Source organism: Pan paniscus, chromosome 4 (genome assembly GCF_029289425.2).
Source record: "Pan paniscus chromosome 4, NHGRI_mPanPan1-v2.0_pri, whole genome shotgun sequence".
NCBI classification, from domain to species: Eukaryota; Metazoa; Chordata; class Mammalia; order Primates; family Hominidae; genus Pan; species Pan paniscus.
The window spans coordinates 98,215,684-98,239,971 of record NC_073253.2 but is presented as its reverse complement, the minus strand read 5'-3'; the positions used below and the strand labels follow the sequence as shown (position 1 = coordinate 98,239,971).

Here is a 24,288-nt window from a genome sequence, read left to right as displayed (position 1 = left end):
TGAATGAAGGAAGAATTAATAATCCTGCTTAATAAATGTTTACAACTTCATATGACATAGCATGTTTGCCCTAGTATATTATACTACTGAATAATGAGTCAGATCAAATTTTTGTACTCAATTGATCTGTGGGATTTCTGAAAATACTTATTTATATCCATATCTGTTTATCCATCTGTCTAATCTATTTACCTAGGTTCCATGAGCGCTTTTATTAAAATATATTATATTAGAAAGATATGTAATACAGATTTAATAAAGCACCAAGTAATCTGAAATGTATGACTTAAAAAATTCCAAATATCATTGTATTCCATGTCTATACCGCAAACACTCCACTAGCTCAAGAATTCTTCACCTCTACCCCGTTTATATTCAACAAATGTTAGGCTTGAAAATAGGCAAAATCATTTGGGTATATACCCAGTAATGGGATGGCTGGGTCAAATGGTATTTCTAGCTCTAGATCCCTGAGGAATCGCCACACTGACTTCCACAATGGTTGAACTAGTTTACAGTCCCACCACCCGTGTAAAAGTGTTCCTATTTCTCCACATCCTCTCCAGCACCTGTTGTTTCCTGACTTTTTAATGATTGCCATTCTAACTGGTGTGAGATGATATCTCATAGTGGTTTTGATTTGCATTTCTCTGATGGCCAGTGATGATGAGCATTTTTTCATGTGTCTTTTGGCTGCATAAATGTCTTCTTTTGAGAAGTGTCTGTTCATGTCCTTCGCCCACTTTTTGATGGGGTTGTTTGTTTTTTTCTTGTAAATTTGTTTGAGTTCATTGTAGATTCTGGATATTAGCCCTTTGTCAGATGAGTAGGTTGCGAAAATTTTCTCCCATGTTGTAGGTTGCCTGTTCACTCTGATGGTAGTTTCTTTTGCTGTGCAGAAGCTCTTTAGTTTAATTAGATCCCATTTGTCAATTTTGGCTTTTGTTGCCATTGCTTTTGGTGTTTTGGACATGAAGTCCTTGCCCGTGCCTATGTCCTGAATGGTAATGCCTAGGTTTTCTTCTAGGGTTTTTATGGTTTTAGGTCTAACGTTTAAATCTTTAATCCATCTTGAATTGATTTTTGTATAAGGTGTAAGGAAGGGATCCAGTTTCAGCTTTCTACATATGGCTAGCCAGTTTTCCCAGCACCATTTATTAAATAGGGAATCCTTTCCCCATTGCTTGTTTTTCTCAGGTTTGTCAAAGATCAGATAGTTGTAGGTAAGTGGTGTTATTTCTGAGGGCTCTGTTCTGTTCCATTGATCTATATCTCTGTTTTGGTACCAGTACCATGCTGTTTTGGTTACTGTAGCCTTGTAGTATAGTTTGAAGTCAGGTAGTGTGATGCCTCCAGCTTTGTTCTTTTGGCTATACCCAAATGACTATAAATCATGCTGCTATAAAGACACATGCACACGTATGTTTATTGCGGCATTATTCACAATAGCAAAGACTTGGAACCAACCCAAATGTCCAACAATGATAGACTGGATTAAGAAAATGTGGCACATATACACCATGGAATACTATGCAGCCATAAAAAATGATGAGTTCATGTCCTTTGTAGGGACATGGATGAAACTGGAAACCATCATTCTCAGTAAACTATCACAAGAACAAAAAACCAAACACTGCATATCCTCACTCATAGGTGGGAATTGAACAATGAGATCACATGGACACAGGAAGGGGAATATCACACTCTGGGGACTGTGGTGGGGAGGGGGGAGGGGGGAGGGATAGCATTGGGAGATATACCTAATGCTAGATGAAGAGTTAGTGGGTGCAGCGCACCAGCATGGCACATGTATACATATGTAACTAACCTGCACAATGTGCACATGTACCCTAAAACTTAAAGTACAATAAAAAAAAAGAAAAAAAATAACGTAGAAAATAATAAAATTAACGCAGATTCAGTTTGTTAAAAATAAATTATGTTACATCCAAAAAAAAAAGAAGTGACGCCAGAGAATGTCACCTGCCCACCACCCCTCGTGCACTCTAAGGAAAGGCCATGTGAGGACATAGTGAGAAGGCGGCTGTCAGCAAGCCAGGAAGGGCACGTTCACTAGAAAATGACTAACATGGAACCTTGGTCTTGAAGCCTTTAGAACTGTGAGAAATTAAATTTCTGTTGTTTAAGCCACCAAGCCTATATTTTGTTATGGAAGCCCTAGCCACTCAACACACTGAACCATCACTCCTAGGTGAAATTCAGGTTTAGGTTTCTATCCCCTTTAGGTAACAACATATTCATCAACCAATCAATTACTTTTTCTTATATGTGTTTCTTTTTAAATACACCTTATTTAATATATAGTGTTTTTCTCTAAGGCAGTTCTCAGCCTTCCTGCTCTTAAGAACATTAAAAACATTAGAGTTACCACTATGCTTGGGGCCATTTCAAACAGCAAAATCACCAATAAGAAGCACAGAAATGCAAAAATTGTGGCACTAAGACAGTCTGTAAAAAGGACACTTGTTTATGGTATGAAAACTGAAACAAGAAGAAGTGTTAGCAAATATTAGATCCATGAATAATGAGAACTGACAGTATTTTCATCACTTTTCATTTAATAGACAAGAAAATAAGATGGTATAGAAATTAAAACACTTTGTATAGAGATTTCAAAAGGAGTGACAATGATTTGTTTTTTTCCATTGGTATGTCATATTTAAAGCGTTATTTTGTTATTTTGTTATTAATTCCCTAGGTTTATAGTAGTTTGAATCTTGCATATAGATATATATATATACACATGCAAGATTGCATATATATATATACACACACACCTATATATACATATATATATCACACAATCAAATGTTAGAAGGAAAAATATTTCTTTTTATTTTTTAACTTTGACCATCTAAAAATACAAAATTTTAGCTAGAGAGGAGGAATAAATTCTAGTGTTCTATGTCATTGTAAGACAGCTATAGTTAACAATAATATGTTATATAGTTCCAAGTAGTTCAAAGGAGGATATTGAACAGTCCCAATGTGAAGAAATAATAAATGTTTGAGATTCAGATTACCCTGATCTGATTGCTATATACATCAAAACATCACTATGCATCCCATAAATATGTACAACTATTATTTGTCAATTAAAAATAAAATATGATATATTAAAAAAAAGAAAATAGGCAAAATCGGTAATAGTAATTTTAGAAAGAAATATAAAAACTTCAAAGAAGTCATTTTACAAAACTGTTAATCATTTCTTAAAAAGTTTCATGGTGCCTTTAAATGTATACATTAAGAAGTTATTTATCATGTAACTTTATCTTTGCATGTAATATATATAAAAATGCAGATTAAAGTGCTATGTTGGTATCCATGAACATTCATATTTTAATGAAATGACCCATTCCAAATGAAAGGTATGACCAACAAAACTGACCAAATTGGTAAATATTGTCTACCTAGTCCCAATAATTAATATTAAATTTTAGCATATAAACTTTTAGCCTGATTAGCTGACTTAATGAGCTTAATTGGCTGACTTAATTAAATTCTGTTTTTATTTAAACTTGACTAAACATTTGAAACGAATTTAGAGAAGTATCATCCTGAATATAAAATGTGTAATGCAGTCAAGCACAAAATATTGCTTCTTCATAGAACAATTAGTAGTACTATGTTGTCAGTATATATAATACTTTGGTGCAACTTTATTTAGGCTATATTATTCATATTTACTATTTAAAAATAAATATAATATATGGGTAAAACATTTTACCATTAAGTATATTTATTAATATATCTCATATTAAATATACCTACTTTTAAAGTAGTTTTTATTATTAATATTACTTTTGATTGACAAATAATGGTAAGCACTTAATCATATGTTCTCATTTATAAATACGAGCTAAGCCACACGGAGGCAAAGGCATAAGAATGATATAATGGACTTTGGGGACTCAGGGGGGAAGAGTGGGAGGGGGTTAAGGATAAAAAAAACTACATATTGGGTACAGTGTACATTGCTTGGGTGACAGGTGCACTAAAATCACAGAAATCCCTAAAGAACTTATCCATGTAACAAAAAACCACCTGTTCCCCAAAAACTATTGAAATAAAAAATAATTTTGTAATATAAGGTACAATGTGATTTTTTAATATATGGATACAGTGTGGTACTATTAAATCAAACTAACAAATCCATCACTTTGCTTACCTATCTTTTTTTAAATTTTTTTAAATTTTGAGACGGAGACAGGGAAACATTGCTCCCGTTATTTACTCTATAGCCCAGTCTGAAGCGCAATGGCATGATCTTGGCTCACTGCAATCTCTTCCTTCCAGGTTCCAGCGATTCTCCAGCCTCAGCCTCCCAAGTAGCTGGGATTATGGGCATCCGCCATCATGCCCAACTAATTTTTGTATTTTTGTAGAGATGGGGTTTCACCATGTTGGCCAAGCTGGTATTGAACTCCTGACCTCAGGCAATCTGCCCGCCTTGGCCTCCCAAAGTGCTGAGATTACAGGCATGAGCCATTGTACTCGGCCCTATCATTTTTTTAATCATGAAATATTTGACATTCCTCTCTTAATTATTTTGAAATATATAGTGCATTATATTGACTATAGTCATTCTTCTGTGCAATAGATCTCAAAATCTATTCCTCCTGTCTATCTGAAACTTTATGTCCTCTGATCAACAACTCCTATTACCTCCTTTCCCACCCTTCAGTAACCATCATTCTATTCTCTATTTCTATGAGTTCAACTTTTTTAGACTCCATATATAAGTGAGATCATGTGGTATTTGTATTAATATATCTGTGCCTGGCTTATTTCACTTAATACATCCTTCAGATTCATCCACCTTGTCACAAATGACAGGATTCCCCCCCACCCGCCTTGTAAAGGCTAAATAGTATTCCATCATGTACATGTAAAACACATTTCTTTATGCATTCATCCATTTATGGACACTCAGGTGGTTAAATCCATCTCCTGTTTTTACATTGTGGTATTTTAAGATGAATCCCTGTTATGGAAAAATCAGCCTCTACTTTTAAGTGCTGTTCATTAGTTACCCATGATTGTTCTACCCAAGCAAAGTTTTCTCCAGTTCCAAAATTTCTAGCTTAATACAGTTAAGCTTGGTTTTGGTAGAAGAATCACTCAACTGTAAATCTTCCTAGTAGGCTACTGTCAACGGTTTTTCTGTAAAACCTAGTTTCTATGTAACCATAGAACAGAAAGGTTTAAAACTTGAAGCTGAGAGTTCTCCCAGTACATGGAGGAGGCACCTACTGGCCCCAGCCTATCCTTAGTTAAGTGTGATTTATACCTATGTGTGCTTCAGGCTCGGGGCTCAAATCTGTGTCCTGTGGGAATGTGTGTTTGTATGTGTGGGTTGGAGGTAGGTGGGAAAAGAGAAGAGGGAGAGGAGATATATGGATTTACAGAGTATCATTTAATTTAACCGACATCATAAATTACTAGTTTATTTCACTGGTCACATTCTCAACTGTGATCCTGTAATCATCTATGGAGGTTGTGCCTATTATTTTATAAAACAGAGACACATTGCTGTTGTTATTTGTCTAAAAATAAAAAGCATATTAACTGCTATGAGAACATTATCCATTATTATGAAAACTTTTATTCATACTTAAATGTATTAAAACTTGTCTTACTTGTTTGTCATTCCACTGGTAAAAAAATTGCCTCTGTAGTAGAAATTAAATATTCAGAATATGGACTCACCCAATAAGTTAATTTCCTATAATTCCTTTCTATTTCATTTTTATCACAAAATGGTGTTTCCTTTAGCCCACATGAGATTTGTGAAAGGATAAATTAGTGTAGTCATTTTAGGGTATTCTTTTAAAGCAAAATGCACATTTTAAAAAAGACAAGAATTATTCTAGACTCATGGAACTGAAAGAGGCCTCCAGAGATCACTTTGGCCTCCCATCCTAGTACTATAACAAGTCATTAATTTATATGGCAGATATTACCTCACAGACAGAACTCAAAAGGATAGAATTTGGCCAAAGTAACAAACCTCCCCGCCGCAAACTGTAAAGAGCCCTCTAGGCAAAAAATTCTGTTTTTTTCCACACTTAAAACTTGTAAGTCAATGCAAGTAATGTGTTGAAAGGGATTTTTTTACTGCTCTATTTACGTACTTACAAAGGTTAATAACATAACCTGGGGCATTTAAGTAAACTACCTATGGCTCTGCACTGACATAAAATGAACAACTGATGGATACCCTCTGAATCATGTTACCTCATGTAAAGATTGTTAAGAAGGGACTCGTTATGCTCTTTCTTTCAAATCTAGTTATGCCTCCTTTGTCAGTCTTTTTCTTACCATCATCGTTTCCCATAACTCAATAATAATATTGCTTTCCTGAAGTCTCTTTCCCAAATTTAGCAAATTTATCCAAAAGCAAAGCTGTTGGAAACTATTTCTGTAACAGAAATTGATAAAGGTTTATTTGTTTTATCCTTAGCCTTAAAGTTTATGCTTACTTATATAAAAAAGCCATTTAGAGTGACATAAAAATTCTTTTACACCATATCAAATGCTCCTGCTTTCCTTTTTAAACCTGCCTTAGTACCTTTTCCCTTTCTCCATACAGCCAACAGTTAGTGTTGCTATCGCAAGAATCATCTTTAGGGCATCTAAAGCATACTTTCAGATGCTTACTTTCTGTAACTTCTCTTTGATTAAGACATAAATGGTTTAAAACTCTAGCTTCCAGATGGCATCAGTAAATATTTAAAAGTTGTTTAACATAAAAAGAAGTCTCCTTGATTCTTTTCTATCAAAAAGCATGAAAAGAAACTACCTTTCATTTTTCATTTAGGTAAGTTTTTTTTGAAAGAGTTCATAGTGCTTTGAAAATTTTATGTAGTGTTATAGAATATAATTATTTCAAGGAGGCTCAGTATTTAAAAAATTATTTAAAAGGCTCAACATTCTTTTTTGATAAAGTGTTGCATATTATTATCCTTATTTAGTGGACTAAACAACTGGAAATTATTAAATTCTCGAGAGTTTTAACATCATGGTTCTGAGTATTTAATGGGAATCACCAAATGTAGACCCCGTGAACACAGGGCAAAAAGGCACTTGAGAAAAAAAATTTTCATTATCATTATATTTTCTTTATTAAGATGAGCCTCAGAAAGTAATATGAAGTCTTTGATAACTGTAATATTTAGAGGTATGATACCGAAGGTTTTGAGGAAGTAAGAAAAAGAGTAGCACAAAAAAATGAGCACATGTTCTGGGGTTTATCCGAATCAATCAGCTCTGAAATTATAAAATGCCACAGTTTGTTGTAATTGTCCATGACAGGACAAAAAATGTACAATTTATTCACAAAGATAGCTGTCACCTGTAATCATGCCTTATCCCAATAAAATATCTTTAAATAGTGGAATGTACAGAATCATACCCAATGTGTGTGGCTTCTGTCCTTCCTTCACCAGTGAATACACATCTTGCAGCCAGTAGGTCACCAAAACTTACATCAACTGGGTGCTCCACAGGGTAGAAAGCCTGCCAAAAAGACAAACACAATGAATCATTAATATTACCAATAAAATCCAGAACTACATGTTTGATTGTGTTGAGGTATGTTCCTCCTTTACCCCTTTTTTGAGGGTTTAATCATGAAGGGATGTTGAATTTTATCAAATGCTTTTTCAGCATCCATTCAACTGATCAGAGGATTTTTGACCTTAATTCTATTGATATATCACAGAACCCCATGCTTTAATAATGTGAAGCTTGGTACACTCTGGGTAGAGAGGATGAAGACAGACAGTGAAATAGACACACACACACACACACACACACACACACACACCCACATACACAAATAATCACTGGATAAAAACAGTTCACCTTTAATCATCGGATAAAAACAGTTCAACTTTAATTAATAACTTCTACTTTATGACAAGAGCACCAAACTTTGAAATAAACAAAAAAATACTATTAGCAAATGCATCCCATAAAAATCAGAATAAATGTGATAATAGAAGAGCTGTCTGAAATACTGTCTTTGAATAAATGATGGGATGTGAAAGGCCACCAACATGGTTTGACCATATTGAGAAAACTGACAAAGAAAGCAACAAATTGGAAGTTGCAAAAAGGAGGTTATACAGCTCAGTTATACAGTTAAGGCAGATTTAGAGATTTTTAGAGAAATTCACAAGAGTTGCATAATAATTTTTAAAAATTACTTGCTGCTGGTTAGTATTTTTTTCTCTCAAAATTAAACTAGATTTTACCCACCTGTGGCAGCTGAGGGCTCTGCCGTCCAATCAGTGTCCACTGTCCATTTCTTACTCTGTATCCACTTACTACCTTACCTGTAATAAACACAAATTTTAATCATTTAATATAATAAGGTATTAGAAAAACAAAAGGCATATTTACTTTCCTACTTTAAAGTAGAAATCTGAGTATTTTCAGAGCTGCAAAGACTGAGTATCTTAAAAAAACAATATGATAAAACAGCATAAAATATTTCAAGGTCTTATATGAAATCACTTTCATTGGAACAGACTTAAGGTCAAACACAATTTGCATTTTAATTTATGGCACCAGGAAGCACAATGGTAAATATTTATAATTTAACATGTAAAGTTCTTACCTAAATGGTGAGTGTGAACTCTATAGGCAAAGACATGCATTGGATAATTTTTATAATGGCATGAAATGTCAGAATTCACCACTGTGGGAAATGAAAACACAGACGAAAGTCACTATTCAACTGGAAAATGACATTATTCTTATCTAAAATTATGCATAGGGTATTCACAAGATGCTAGGGACTGAGGTTTTCTTATGACTTAAATACACAGATATTAAGCACTTATTCTGTGCCAGCCACTTTACTTACATGAATTAAGAACCCCTTGCCTTATATTTTTATTTTATTCATAAACAGAATGACTAGAACCAAATCAAAATACTCTGTTAGTGAAAACATGGGCTTAATTTGTTACCTTTAGCTTGAAATTTATCCAGTTGAGAAAGCTTAAAAATTGTTTTTTATTTTTGGAATGAAAGAATTTTTGAAAAATTGAATGCAGACACCTAACATCACTACATTGACAGTTCCTGTTGAGAAGAGGCCATTTCATACTGTTCCTTCCTTATAGTCTAACACAGTAGCTATTCAATAAATATTCATTTTATAATAGATGAAAAAATGGTAACAAAGAGACCATACTGGTCATTAACTTTAAGAGATTCCCAGTGAAAACAAATGAACAATATTTCATATGGCACTTTCATCAGAGGATCATAAAATATATTGATAAATAATAATATACTTATTCTCGTCGCTTCTAGTAAGCTTGGGAGAATCAGCTATTATCATCCCCATTTTGCAAGTAGAGAAGTAAGCCAACTATATCCAAGTTTAAAGACTAAGTTGGTGCTGGATTTGCTAGTCGTTTAATTTTTAAATCTTTCTATGTAGAAGTTTATGTCACTGCTCATTATGCAGTGTGTCCTCTGCATCTCAAGAATGGATGATTTATTTTTAAATACTCAAGATTTATTCTTTAATTTATATAATACACACCTACACAAGGGCCTCAATTCCTAGCATCTCAATAAAGAATGGAAAAGTAATAAACCACTGGCTTGGAATAATACAAAAATATTTTAAATCCAAGGACAATAAAGTATTGGTTCATTTTTCCAAGACATAAAAATATTGATTATTTTTAAAGTTTATAAAAAATACAGTATAAATCCATTTCTACAGATTAGGTAATGAGGTAATGGTAAATATTAAAAAATCATTACTCACCTTTTTCTCCTGCTGGGATAACAGTATCAACAGACATCATAAGGTACATGCCAGCAATTAAAGGCTGTCTGCAGAAAAAAATAACATTTTTCTAAAATACCTGAAAAAGTCAAAATGACTGTTTTGGAAAAACAGCATATACCTCAATACTTTGGTTTATAAAATGTGATGCTTTTGAAAATTGAAGTAGAAAAAGAGGAAAAATTTTTCTTCCTTAAAAAATACTTTTTCATGTGAAGGCAGACTCTAAATGGTTCCTGTGATAGCTAACTTTACGTGTTGACTTGGCCAGGTGCCCGGTTGTTTGGTCAAACACCAGTCTAGGTGTTGCTGGGTAGGTGATTTTTAAATGTGATTAACCTTTAAATTAAACTTTGAGTAAAGCAGATTATTTTCCATAGTGTGGGTGGGCTTCATCCAGTCCATTGAAAGTCTGAAGAGAAAAGACTAAGGTCCCCTCAAAAGGAAAGGATTCTGCCTGTGAATTGCCTTTGGACTCAAGAATGCAACATCAACCCTTCCTTGAATTTCCAATTGGCTCAATGGATTTAGGACTTAATCAGTCCCCACAATAGTGTCAGCCAATCCCTTACAACAACTCTTTCTCTTTCTCTCTATTCTATTGGTTCAGGTTTCTTTGGAGAACCCTGACTAATCAGCTCTCATGATTCCTAGCTGTGACATTCATGCCCTGGTCTAATCCCCTGCCCTTTAATGTGGGCTAAAAGAAGTGTAGTAACATCTTTTTCAACATTTTTAACATTTTTTTTATTTCCATAGATTTTTGGGGAACAGGTGGTATTTGGTTACCTAAGTTCTTTAGTGGTGATTTCTGAGATTTTGGTGCACCCATCACCCAAGCCGTATACACTGAACTCAATTAGTAGCCTTTTATCCCTCACCTCCTTCCCATCCTTTACCCTGGGAAGTCCTCAAAGTCCACTGTATCATTCTTATGCCTTTGCATTCTCACAGCTTAGTTCCCACTTATGAGTGAGAACATACAATGTTTGGTTTTCCATTCCTGAGTTACTCAGTAACTTATCTTTAACAAATAGAATATGGCAAAAGTGATGGTATGCCATTTTGAACATTAGGTTACTGAAAGACTCTGGCTTCCATCTTGCATGCATGCCCCCTCTTCCTTTTTTTGCTTACTTTCTATGATGGAGGCCATGTGCCATATCATGAGCTGCCCTGTTTATAGCCCACTTGGCAAGGATATGAGTGCAACCTCCAGCCAACACTCAGCAAAGAACTGAAGCCTGCCGACAACCATGTGAGTGATGTTGGAAGTGGCTCCTCCCCAGTCAAGCCTTAAGCTGACTGAAGCCCCAGCCAAGATTCTGACTACAGCCTCTGTGTGAGAACACATGCCTGAGGATCCAGCTAAGTGTGCCCAATTACTGACATACAGGAAAATGAGACAATACATATTTGTTGTTTTAACCCAGTTTAGGTTAATTTTTACCCACAGATAATTAATACAGTAAACTTCCCACTCTAAGTTCGCAAAGATGTTAAAGTTGCTGCTCCTCTAGGAAAAATGGAAGTACTTACGGCAGACGTGTGAGGTGTAAGGACACACCAGAACAGTCCTTGTTATTATCTGAAAACACACATAGAAACACATATCTTAAATATGATAATGTAGAAAATGGATTTCCAATTAGTAAGTTAGAAATGATTATAACCAAATATTTTAAAACACAAGTTATGTTTCATCTGTATGGTTCTTTATGATTTACTAAGTACTTTCATATCCAGTAATTCCTTTAATTGCCAATGTATCATAACAGCAAAAACAAAACTATCATTTCATGCAGTCTATGATATTTCTTGACTCATCAAACTGACCAATATATTGACTTTCCTGCAGACATACTAGATACCAGAAAGTTGTTAATACTCTCTATGCATTATCTGTATTGTTGAAAAACCCAGAAAAAATTGCTGAACTAAAATAGTTTGCTCCATGCTGCACCAAACAAAAGACTTTTTTATCTTTTAAGAAGTGTAGTTCATAATTTAGGTTTTCATACACTTTAGGCATTCCTGAAGTCTACTGACATTCATATATTATTTCAAAATAGAATTTTATTATTGTAGAGACTTTAAATTTCTTCCAGTACAGCTTTCCACAGTTTGACCTGAAGAGCCCATATGCTTGCACATATACACAGTGAGAAGTCCCAGTGGGAGCAACTTGAATGCCCTCAAACAAGGTGGTCTGGAGGCCAACAGGGGTCCTGGATCAACAACTGCTCCTATAGCAGGTGGCAGTTTTGATAAGCAGCATATTTCAGCCTCAGTGTTTGGTGTGAAGATTATGACCTCCAACACGATCCTTGCCACAGTGATGCATTATTATTTCCATAACCTTTATGCTGATCTTACTTCTGTGAACTCAGAAACTTCAGCTAGTTCTGCATATTTCCCTGATGATTTGCAGTGTGCTCTGACTTTGCCCTTCTGTTGTAATACAGTGCTTGGGCCACAAGATATGAAACCTCCTAAGAATTAATTCATTTCAATTCATTAGGCTATATATAAAATCTGTCTCTGACATGCATCATCATAAAAGCATTTGACAGTTAAAACGTTTATTGCAATAAAAATTGATGCTTCTGCTAATATTTTACTACATAAAATGAAAAAACAAAATCAGTACTCAGAGAGTTAAGAACTGTACAGAAAATGAACTCGGAATATCAAAATCATATATCCTGGCTGGAAAACCCAGCTGGATAGACTTATTCTGTGACTAGAATAAAAGTACAAAGGAGAGAGGGGAGGAGAAGAATAGATAGGCAAGTTAACTCAGAGCCGAAGACCACAGAAATGGAATCCCACTGCTTAAAAAACAGACGGGAACTGTCGTGAATCAAAAAACTAAAATAGTCAGGTAAGAGGATTGAATTTGAAGGAAAGGCAGAAAGGAAGCAAAATATATTTATATATATTTTACATATATTTAGTTTATATATAGTTTATATAAGCTATATGAACTATAGATTTACATTTCAATATAAATATTGAATTTATATTTCAATATAAATATTGCACATTTCCACATGCCAAATTTGTCAAATAGAAGGTTTGGGATTCATTTGTATTTTTCAATCCTGCACAATTATTTGATCATAGGATAGTGCCTTACAGGACCATCATCAGTTTTCAACGAAGTGCTCACTGAGTTCCTTTGTCTAAGAGAAGTAAAATCTAGGTACTTAATACTCAATAGATTAGCACTAGTGATCAACATTTATACCAGTAAGAAACTCTAAGTAGTCTACAACTGAGATAACTTAGGTAAAGAACTTAGCACTCTATTTAGAGCATAGGAAAAAATCACTAAATGCTTAGTTATTATTATTCTATTGGTATATTCCAAAAAATACAGTACATGAATATTTTATTTTTAAGAAATGTATTTTACAGTTATGAGTGTGAAATTTCTTTAATGAAAGAAACTGAAGCACATAAAATTTCTCCAAATAATAAGACAGGACTAGAAGAAAGCAGGAAAAACATGGGAAAATTAAAAGAGTAAAATAGTTAAAAAAATGAAATTAGAATTGAAATTTGGTATGTTATTGTGCAAAACATGTTCTCAGAAGGGTCTGAACTAGCTAGATACAGAATAAAATCATAAGCGAAGCAAAGAAATTTTAGTAAGATAAATGCCATGGTCTGGGTAAAAGGAAATTCTTAAATTAGAGGCCATGGGACCGTAAAGAAGTTGATAATGTTTCAGGGTCCTTCCATGACTTTTAGTAACAATGCACTCCTTGACCAGACCCAAGACAACCTTATTTTTTTTCTGAGTTTTGGGCTTGAAGTCAGTTCGACGGGATCCTAGGTTTGTAGAAAAGACAGTGAGGTCATTTTTGTGTTGATCATGAAATTATTCTTCCAATGTACATTCAGTTATTCTGTACAACATTATCATGCAAAAGTCCTAACGGCTGTTCTTTTCAGGTGGTTTCATTTATTCTTATTTTAGTTTTATTATTCCAAAGTAAATATTCTTTCTTTCATTGGGTTGGACGCCAGGTTAACTCTCTCTCAAAGGTACACAGGCAAATACCTGGCCTTTAGCTACTAATGTCCTGTATTTACAGAGAACTGAACCCCAAGACATCCCTGTTAAAAAGATTTTTCATAGTGGTTGTTCTCTTGCAATAAAAATAATTTTAGTGTAAGGGTTTTCAAGATATGGAGATGAAACTTCATTCACTAGATAGGTATGAGGTAAAACTGAGAGGGATATTTCATTATGTCACTATTCCATTATAATGTCATATGCATGTACAAGAAGATTTTGTAATGTTGAGGACATTTACAGTGGAAAAGTTGAAATAATAATTTTTAAAAAGAAATGTAAAATAGCCAAGTCTGATAATGCCTTAGAGGCCATCACAACATAGGACAATATTGCAGTGCTGGTTGTTGGGTGGTAAGACTTCCAAAGAGTAGTCTGATAATGAAAGAAATGAGTATTTCCAGATACTGGATGAGACTTGAAAATAGCATTCAATCAGAATCTAATTTTAAGGAAGATGAAACTGAATGACTGCTTCACAAGGGTCTGAGCTTGCCTTTGAGAAATTGCTTTCCTGTGCTTAAGCAGAGATGTATAACCATGCCGAATTATTTTATCAGATATATAGACTCACAGAATCTCAGAACCGAAAGGGAAATCAGACATGATTTACTCAGAGAGTGTAAGTTCAAATCTTACACTTTATGGATAGGGAAAAAGAGGTCACAGAGATTAAGTGTGTTGCCTCTTAAAGTAATTCAGCTAACTGGTGACACATCTGAGTATCAAATATAATTCTCTAATATTAATGTTTAATAAATGCTATTTACTAGGAAAAAAGGCAAAAATAAAAAACAAGGGTTCTATATCTTAGAGACTTCCAAGGTTAAAATTCCTAGGAAGCTAAGATAGAGGAATTAAGCAAGAATGGGTAAGTAACCAGTGGTACTTAAGGACATCCACTTAAGTAGGAAGCTCAATTCTCTTAATGGGAGGTGAATGCATGGGATATGAGGTTATTCATCCCAAACTATTTAGCTTGCTTTTCTCATAATAGCTTGTAGTTCATGCTTGGATTCTTAGCTAAGTAGTAAATTATGTGGAATAATGCACGATAATAACCTACTACATCTTACGTTCTTAGATGATCTTAGATGGTTCTGTTGGTCTCTCCTAATTTTTCCTCTAGAGATAGTGCTCTATACTTTATGAGCTCATCTTGTCCTGGTTGTTTCCTGCTTCAATAAAAAGACAGATTAACCGCTGATCCTGAGGGAACCAATGTATTGTTATAAACTACGTCCCACTAATTGGGAAAGTCCTTCAGAAAGACATTTGTAGAGTGATTTTCAATTCACCACACTCTCCTATGAAGGTGAAGGTAAAGGTTAGAGCACACTCATTTCCTACTATTCCAAGCCACCCTTTTGGATAATGGATTCTTTCTTTAAGGAGGTACTAAAAAGTATGCCTGAAACCACTGCCAAGTCTTAGGAAAAACAAAAAGAAGTAACATCTTCAATAATAAAAATTAGGCTGGGCATAATGGCTCATGCCCATAATCCCAGCACTTTGGAAGGCCGAGGCAGGTGAATCACTTGACCCCAGGAGTTTGAGACCAGCCTGGGCAATATGGTGAAACTGCATTTCTACAAAAAAAAAAAAAAAAATATTAGCCAGGCATGCTGGTGTGTGACTGTAACCCCAGCTACTTGTGAGGATTGCTTGTGCCTGGGAGGTCGAGGCTGCAGTAAGCCATGATCACACCACGGCACTTCAGCCTGGGTGACAGAGCAAGACTCTGTTTCAAAAAAAAAAAAAAAATTTAGAAAATTTGGAAGCAAATAATTCTAAACTGCATCATATCTTCCCACCCTCCCAGAGTGTTCTGAACTAATTTAAAGGCCACCTTCTCTACTTTCTCTGTCTTGAACATACAAACAAAAATGAATCAGGGACATCATTTTTATATTATCACTAAATGCAAATGACTTTGCAATAATACACATACATAGATGTTGTAATAACTATTTGACTATTAAGCTGTTTTGATCTTTACCTTATGGTTCTTTGTTCTAAATTAATAACATTAAATTACTGGGACAGGATGTTTTGCTGGGGCTAAATCATGGCTCCCAAGGTGATCAAGCAGGAGTAGGAGATTATTTGGGGATTAATTTCTAAAGTTGAGGGAAATTTCATATAATTATAATTACTTTGAAAATCCCGTAGGAGAATAAAGAGTGAGGTCTCCTAACAGATCCAACACAGCCAATTTCCTTAGCATTGGAACAGATTGCTGTCAGCTGTGTCAGTTGGGCCATGTTGTTTTTTTAAAAAGATATTTCTATACAGTTGGGCTGTGCTGTTATATAAAAAAGGTCATTTCTGTGCAACTGAAACTGCTGCAGAGAGATGGGACATAGGTATGAGAGGCAAATAAAAAATGAACCCAACTGAGGGAAAAGCGGATCCAGATCTTGTGTTCACTCTGGGCTCTATTAGAGACGTTGAATGAAACTCTGGTTTTAATGAAGCTAAGACACAGCTCTTTTTTTTTTGTACCATCTGGATTAGAAATGCAGGTCCTAAAGTCAGTTAACAGTACTCAAAAAAATGGTGGTCATCCAAATTAACCAGAAAATTCATATATTAAATTTTTTTTAAATTAGTTCCTTTAAAACAAAATCTGAGTTACCAGATTTTTTAAAAAATTAGTTCCTTCAAAACAAAATCTGAGTTATCAGTCCTGAGCATGAGGACTCTCCAGTTACAGATACATTGAGATAAAATAGTCTCCATTCAAAAGCACCGACACTTTAAGCTGTCATGGCAAATGTGTATCTGCTTAGCAAAATATAAGTGAAATAGGGGGACTGTTAATACATGACACAAGCTACACTGAGGTTTTCCTGGAGGCTGCCGAAAGCTGGGTTGGCAGACAAGCTTCAGTGCTAAATAAACCAGCACTATGGGAAAAAAGAATCTTCAAAAACAATTCCTTTTGAAGCTGTCACTGCATTGAGTTAGCTTCTTTTGATTTTGTATTCACTGCTATGGGACTAGAAATTGCTAGCTTCCATTTGCCTTGTGGCAAGGAAGAGAAAACGCATTTATCCATCCTGCAAGACGACGACTTTCACAAATGATGGCCTGTGCTGTTCGCAAAAGAGATCAAATGGAAGGCAGGAAGGCAGGCTCTCCAACCTGCTTTTATAATTGCTGTGTGTGTGGAGGATGTTATGGCACAACTAATGTAAGAGCACTTTCCTGTTTCCATCTTTTATGAATGCAAAAAAATATGAGTCTACAGTGACGTTATGATTTATACTATTTTATCTCTCAAAATTATGAACATGCTCCAGAGGCATCCTTCTAAGAAAGTAAAATTAAAAGATAAAACCCACCAATCCTAGATAAATAAAGTTATTTTTTTAAAGTACAGTGCTAAGTTTCAAAATTATTGATTGGCTTTAAAACTCTTTATTGAACTCTGATACACAGAAAAGTGCACAAATCAGAAAGTACAGATCCAGGAAACTTAAAAAACTAACACCCATGTAACTAGCACCCAAAAATCCTCCACTCACGTCCCCTTCCTGAGGCATTACATTTTAAACCTTTCTATTTATGTATATACCATATTTAAACATTCATTTGTCTTCTGAAAGAGTTGTCTTTTGGCCAAAACCAAAAGACACATTTAACTAACTTGTTCACTTGCTTCATGGGCTTTGGTTGGGCAGTTTTAAATATTATACTTGGTTACTAAGAAATATTTACTTTTTTATTTCCTCTTTCTTCTAGTCAAAAGGCCTACTAACCGCTTTTCACTTTCTTACCTCATATATATATATATATATATATATAGCTGAGAGATATATATATAGCATTATATACATAGCATTATAGATATAAAATATATATAGCATTATATATATATACGCTTTAAATGTTAATCTGAATTTCCTCTTGCGTTGTCCCAATTATTATCTGTTTTTCCCCGAGTCCAGAATGTAGCTGCAAAAGTCTAGAAACCATAAAGAAAGTACTAGATAAAATAAATCATGAAATGAAAAGGGATTAAAGAGCTTTGATTTTAAAAAGTCCTTTTAAACACAATTTAAAATATAAAGCTGAAAACTATTTCTCGTATAAAATTCTCTATTATAAATTTTTGAATAGTCTTGAGGGTGTTTTCATATATATGTGTGTGTGTGAATGTGTGTGTGTGTGTGTGTGTGTGTATGTATACATATATAAAAGGTTTCCTTTCATTCCCATTGGAATTCTCAACTATTTTGTGCAACAATGTGTTGTCTCTCTTTTGTTTTACTTAAACCTCTAAAGACTCATGATAAACAAAGGGAGGGTAACCTGGCAGCAAAACTATCCCATTTTGTTGGGAACACAGAAAGTTTATATTCTCCAAAAGCTATAATTTAATAGGAATCTATATATTTTTTAAGGTCAACCTAAAATCATTATCTACATTTTCAACCCAATCATCTTAATCTATTTACAATACTATTCTGTATTGTGTTTTGGTTCTTTGGTGAAAAAATAAATCCAAAGTATCTAATTTACATATAATTATGTATGCATGTAGTCCCTGGTATTAATTAGGGAATACACTTTGAACATTATACCTCATACATTTGATTTAGTATTAATTTTTCAGTCATTCAATATGTTTATGTAGTAATGTAGTATGAGGATTAAAAAAGTAACATAAGGCACTTCTAAATTGAAAAGTAGTATATAAATGCTAAGTATGATTACTATGTTAATGAAAAAAATACTGAAACCCTTCAGTGACCTGAATTCTCTCTCAACATTCCCTTGGAATTTTGCAAGACTTTATACTATAAGACAAAACGTCAGTGTAGAAGGGTCTGTGGCTACTGACCAGATTTTACTTTACTTTCAGTTATTATTAGGGGTACATCACAGTTAAATTGTGAAACAAGGATAAGACGTACTTGCAAAGAAATGAGACTCGAAAAGTGTGGGGGAGGACAGATGACCCCATGAGAAGAAAGAGTTTTGAAAGTTTTTAAAGATGGAAAAAAGAATAATTAATATGTAATGAGAAGAAATGGAGATAAGGTGAAGGGTTTCCAAACTGGATGAAAAGAATAATGTTTCTATTGGGAGAAATAGGAAGGCTAGAAGGTTCTCTTCTGGGTCTAGGGAAGGTTTGATTTTATTTTGCTAATAGAATATTCTGTCCATATTATTAAACATTATATTTGAATGGTTTTCATCAAATGCTTTTTTAGGTCATGTATCTATTTAGGGTATCCTTTCCGTTTTACAAGTAAAACAGTCAATTAACATAAAAGAAATTAGTACTAAACGGGAAATGGAATGTGCAAATCCCAGCACTTCTAATGATTCCTTCTTTTCCCAGAATTCCTAGAACATAATAAACAAACATGTCAGGGCCATGAAGAGAGCAGTGGGGAACAGCGTGAAAGGCAGGAAGCCTGTGGGAGTGGGAGTGGTTAGTGAAAAACAAACCTCGGCTAGTGTTGTGAGTGCCCTGAACTACATTTCACTGAAACAGAATTGTAGCTCCTAATTTTAGACTGTGCCACTGAGCAAGTGACTTCTTTATTTCTCCTCTTAATTTACTTGGGTTAAAATTTAATGCTATTTGCCATTAATTCAAATGGAATTAATTAGATGATGACTATGTAGCTCTGACCAGCTTTTAAAAATGAGTTAATAATTATGAGCGATTAAAAAAACATGAGTCACAAAGGGATCAATAAAGGTAAAGCATAAGGATTTCTCAAAAAAACTAGAATAACTAAATGTAAATCTGAAAAACTAAATTGCATGTAGGAAAGCTTTTCTTTTCCCAAAAAAGACATCACTTACGCTCTGCTCAATGTTGAATTACTTTTTAAAAAATCCACGTTTTAAGGGATAAAAAACATTCTGAATATATTCTTTAAAAAAGAAGTATAACTGTAGTGCTTTACATATCTTCTCATAACCATATGAATGAAAGTGTAATTCCTGATACATAATGGCCATATTTAGGTATTAAAATAAACAGGTGTCCCATGGAATCAATGAGATGACTGAGGATCATTTGTCTTCCATACTAAAGATGATTAACAAAGTTGAAATGCAGCAAGCTAGAGAATCAGAGAGCTCACAATTATGTGAAGAGGCTGCAAGAAAAAAATACTGCAGGATAATAGGCTTCTTTCAGATCATTCGGGAGGTACTAAATAGTCCTAAAATCATTCACATGACTCACATCAAGCTGCTTGTGTATAATGAAGGTTAGAGAAGAACATGAAGAATATCCGATTACAATTCTGAAATCAGTGGGATTATCAAGCAACCTGATTTAGAAATATCTCTACATGATAAGGGAAATGGATTACTTCAGACATGAAAATGAAAAGGCACAAATGAGATGAAGTAAACCACTCTGATCTTTATTAATATTAATTCTACTGTGGATGAGTTCATTTCACTTCATAACTATGGCTCAAAAGACTTTTAAAAACAGTGACTCTATTACTTGTTTTACATAGTTAGAGCATGAACTTTGTTACATACACAAACTAGAAATCCAATATGAATTAAATTGTTTTGGTTTTTAATAGCACTGGACTACCTTAGGCAAGTCATGCAACCTTTCTGAGCATCGATCTTCATTTCTGTAAAACGGAAGGGTGAGGCCTGATGATCCCTTTTAGTTAGGCTGTTCTCATTCTGTCACTCTGAACTCTGTTCTCTGTCTCTGATTTTAAAAACGAGTGCTTTATAAACAAATGAGTACATGACACATAACATCCATTGGTCTTACTCCTTTTCTTTTCAGAAGAAGGAAAAAAAAGTCATGCTTTCCCAGCCCATTTCAACCTCTTCCCCTTAACTGAAAAGGCCTGAGAGGCCATGGCGTTTCGTGCAGGTTGAATGTTACCTTCTTGCCAATCATTTCTCTTTCAGATTTGGTTTCATGGACCTCTTCCTTTCCATTTCTAGTGTCTGTCAACACATATATTCCACTTTAAAATAAAAAATGTAAAAAAATGAAGGAATATAAATTATTTTGGCCCATTCTTCAAAAAGATATATCTAGATCAAGTGTGAAGAAGGAACATTTTTGCACCTGTATATGGGGAGGGGGATCTCTGAGAATGTCAGATATGCATTGTAAGTGGCTTCTATTAAAGAATTTTAAAATCCAAATGCCAAATTTTGTGAAAAAGTTAAGAAAATAAATTCTTCTTCGAATTTCTAAATGAAATAAAGTGCTAGAATAACCAGACAGTAATTAAATGCATTTTCTTCTTTCAAAGCTCCCCTTTTCTTAAGAGAATTGAGATTTAATTAAACTTATTTTGATAAATGCAAATTATTCTGCTCATGTCCTAGGCCCCAGGAGATTGCCCTGACACACCTGTTTTACAGGAAAAAAATGCAGGAGTGACTTTAATCCTTGCTAGGAAAATTTGAGCGCCAGTTGTCAAAGTTTAGTTTGCATAAAAATCAATGAGGCAGGTTGTTAAAATTTCAGAATCCTGGGCCCAGTGATATTCTAGTAATACATTGGCTCTGTGAAAAAAATACACACTACTGGTGTGTTTATATGTTTATTACAGTTTTTACTGGCAAAAATGTGCAGCAAACAATTTATAAATAATAATAAAATATACAATACTTTTCATTATTAACTCCATATAAGCTGTTGACTCTCACACAATTCTTTCCTTGACTTTTGCTCTACTTTTTATAGCCCACTGATGGTTGTAATTGCCATGAAGTAGTTCAGACAAGAATGCTTGTTAATATTTTTGTTTAGTGAAACAAAAATATTTGTTTAGTGAAATAATATTTTGTTTAGTGAAACAACAAAGACCTATGTTGGAACTTGCACATTAAGGATGTCAGTAAAATCTTTGGTGTAACGGGTAACAGTCTGCAAATCCTGGAAGAATATGTCCTAAATTTTGGGGGCATTTACAGTAATCCACATTGCCAACATCCTCTCCATCATTTTCTCAGGTCTAGACAACCAGCAAAATAATAGACAGAACTTTGACTTGCACTATTTGTCAATTTCCATGGTGTAAATTTTTCCACCACAGCTGATTTCAATGTAAATTTTCCCACCACAGCCAATTTCAAGCTACCAACATGACATCACTGCTTTAGGAAGAAATTAGCAGTAAAATAACACTTTGTAGTATTTCCACCACACAGATACAACAGATGCAAATACCCTCAAGTGCACAGATAATAGTAAAATGTAGTAAGATAATTAGGAAATAAAGATTTTTGAGTATTTCTTGCCTTTATTTTTAATGATTGCGATATTTAACAATCAGCTTACAAAAACACTGCAAATTACCAATTGGCTCTTGTGAGCCTATCTGAGCCAGCTCTGGCTGCCTATGCTCTACCTTCTGTGCATCTGATTCAGTAGGCCTAGTTTGAACTAGGAACTTTCATTTTAAAAAGTACCCCAAGGACAGTCTGGTGCAGACAGTCCTCTGATTAGATTTTGAGAAATCCTGATCTAGACTATATAACTTTAGAGGTAATTCTATTAAGATTTTTCAGTTAATTCTTATCTTTTAAATGAAACATTATAAGGAGTCTGTTTGTTTAAGTAAACACTGAGTAAAATTTTTTAAGTGTGAAAACATCTAGTGCAGGCAAGGATATGGGACTTGCTCATTGCCCAAGGATATGGGATTGTAAACTGGAAAAACTGTCGAGCGATTTGGTGGAACCTGTTAGGGTTTAGACACTCCATGACCCCAAAATCTCATTTCTAGATATCTGCCCTGCAGTAGCAATACATGGTTACCTAAAACATTTCTAACATTGCTTATAATAGCAAAAAAACTCAGAGCATCTTTAATAGACAATAAGATACATACATTAGAGTATATCCACACAAAAGAATACTAGGCAGCCTTTATAAATCATGGAAGAGCTTTACATGTGCTACCTTAGAAATATGTCCAGGGTACACTGTTAAGTGAAAAGCAACAACAACAACAGATGCAGATCTGTGGGAAATGTGATCTAATTCTTGTCCAAAAAAAAAAAGAAAAAAGTACATATACACATATCTGATACATTAGTTTATCTTCCACATATAGAAATGCTGAGATAAGCTAATGAAAAGTTGGCAGACATAAGCAATAGTTGGGGTGGGGAGGAATTAGGTGAGAAAGGGGGGTATGATTGAAGAGGGTTTTATCAATTTTTTCAATAGTAGGGGTAATACAAGGGATTTTCAACTTTTCTTTTTAATAATTTTCTATATTTTCCAAAAGAGGAAAAATAAAGTTCAGAAGAGAAGATTATTTTAAAGGGAAAATGTGCAGATACATCCAGAGTCCTCCAATCCTTTTTAGTATTTTAACTGAAAACTCAAATATGAAGAAATAATTTCTTTGTTCTAATACTGGAATTTATTGCAATTCTGAAATCTAAACAGCTTTGGAAGGCTAAAGTTTTCTCATTAAGTTTTGGCAGCAAAATCTGACTTGAATGAATGTGATGATATTTATGTTTTATTCCTTTTTGTGTGAATATTTAAACATTTGTTATAGAAACATTAGTGTATCTACATAGGGATGGTGCCCCAGATTCACAAAGGTGATAGAGTACATGATTTATTCAGTTGAATACCTTTCAAAAATATTAAAAGCTCCTAATTCCAGACCACATCTGCCCCCAAGCATTTGCATAAAGGTTTGTGTCCCTATCCCCATCAAAGCATACCAGAGAAATTGGAAATGGGAGTCAGGGAGAGAAAAAAGGAGAGTTGGTAGATGACATGAGTATCACAGCCTTGAGAATAAAGAAGGAAAACTGAGGTAAAAGTGTATCCTTCCTGGAACCATATTTCTGACACATTTCTGGATCTCCCAGGGGTGAGACTTGTTTCAGCAGGGCTGCTGTCTCTGGAGCTGAGAACTTGGAAACACAATATGTGCTCTGGAATGAAAGATCATGGTAAGAACTAACATTATGGTCTATTCTGGAAAGGGGATTCAGATTGATGGCTGATGTACATGCCAGGGCCCTATTCAGGGAAGGCTAGGATGAGTGCTTAGATGGTGCTATTTATGTCTCCCTTCCACTGTAGAGACTCAGTTGCTTTTGGACGTCTATGTCAGCTGAGGTTGGAGGAGCAGTAACAATAACCTCCCACCCATATTTGCAATTTCAAGGGAGATTCTTAAATATGGAAAGTATTCTGAAATACTCTAAAATACATAGGCTTAAATATCCTGGCCCATAGTATTGTGCATTTCGCAGCGGAGTGAGTAAAAGCAGGATTAATGTATCTCACTGGAAAGCAGGTAGGAGGAAGCTACTTGTGCAGATTGAGAGAAGACAACAGGGAAAGCAACAGGGAGCAATCTGATCCAGTTTC

General features: G+C 34.4%; 1 protein-coding gene across 12 annotated transcripts in view; it reads right to left on the bottom strand.

Annotated features, from left to right (window-relative positions):
- The window catches only part of PAM (peptidylglycine alpha-amidating monooxygenase), a 281,268-nt gene that overhangs the window by 74,253 nt on the left and 182,727 nt on the right, over positions 1–24,288 (bottom strand). For all 12 annotated transcript variants that reach the window (XM_008953692.5, XM_034960298.3, XM_034960299.3 and 9 more), the window contains exons 8-12: positions 11,378–11,426; positions 9,818–9,885; positions 8,648–8,728; positions 8,287–8,363; positions 7,439–7,542 (exon numbers count right to left, since the gene is read on the bottom strand). In XM_008953692.5, coding sequence (XP_008951940.2) covers positions 7,439–7,542; positions 8,287–8,363; positions 8,648–8,728; positions 9,818–9,885; positions 11,378–11,426 — 379 coding nt within the window. The remainder of the gene's footprint in view (positions 1–7,438; positions 7,543–8,286; positions 8,364–8,647; positions 8,729–9,817; positions 9,886–11,377; positions 11,427–24,288) is intronic.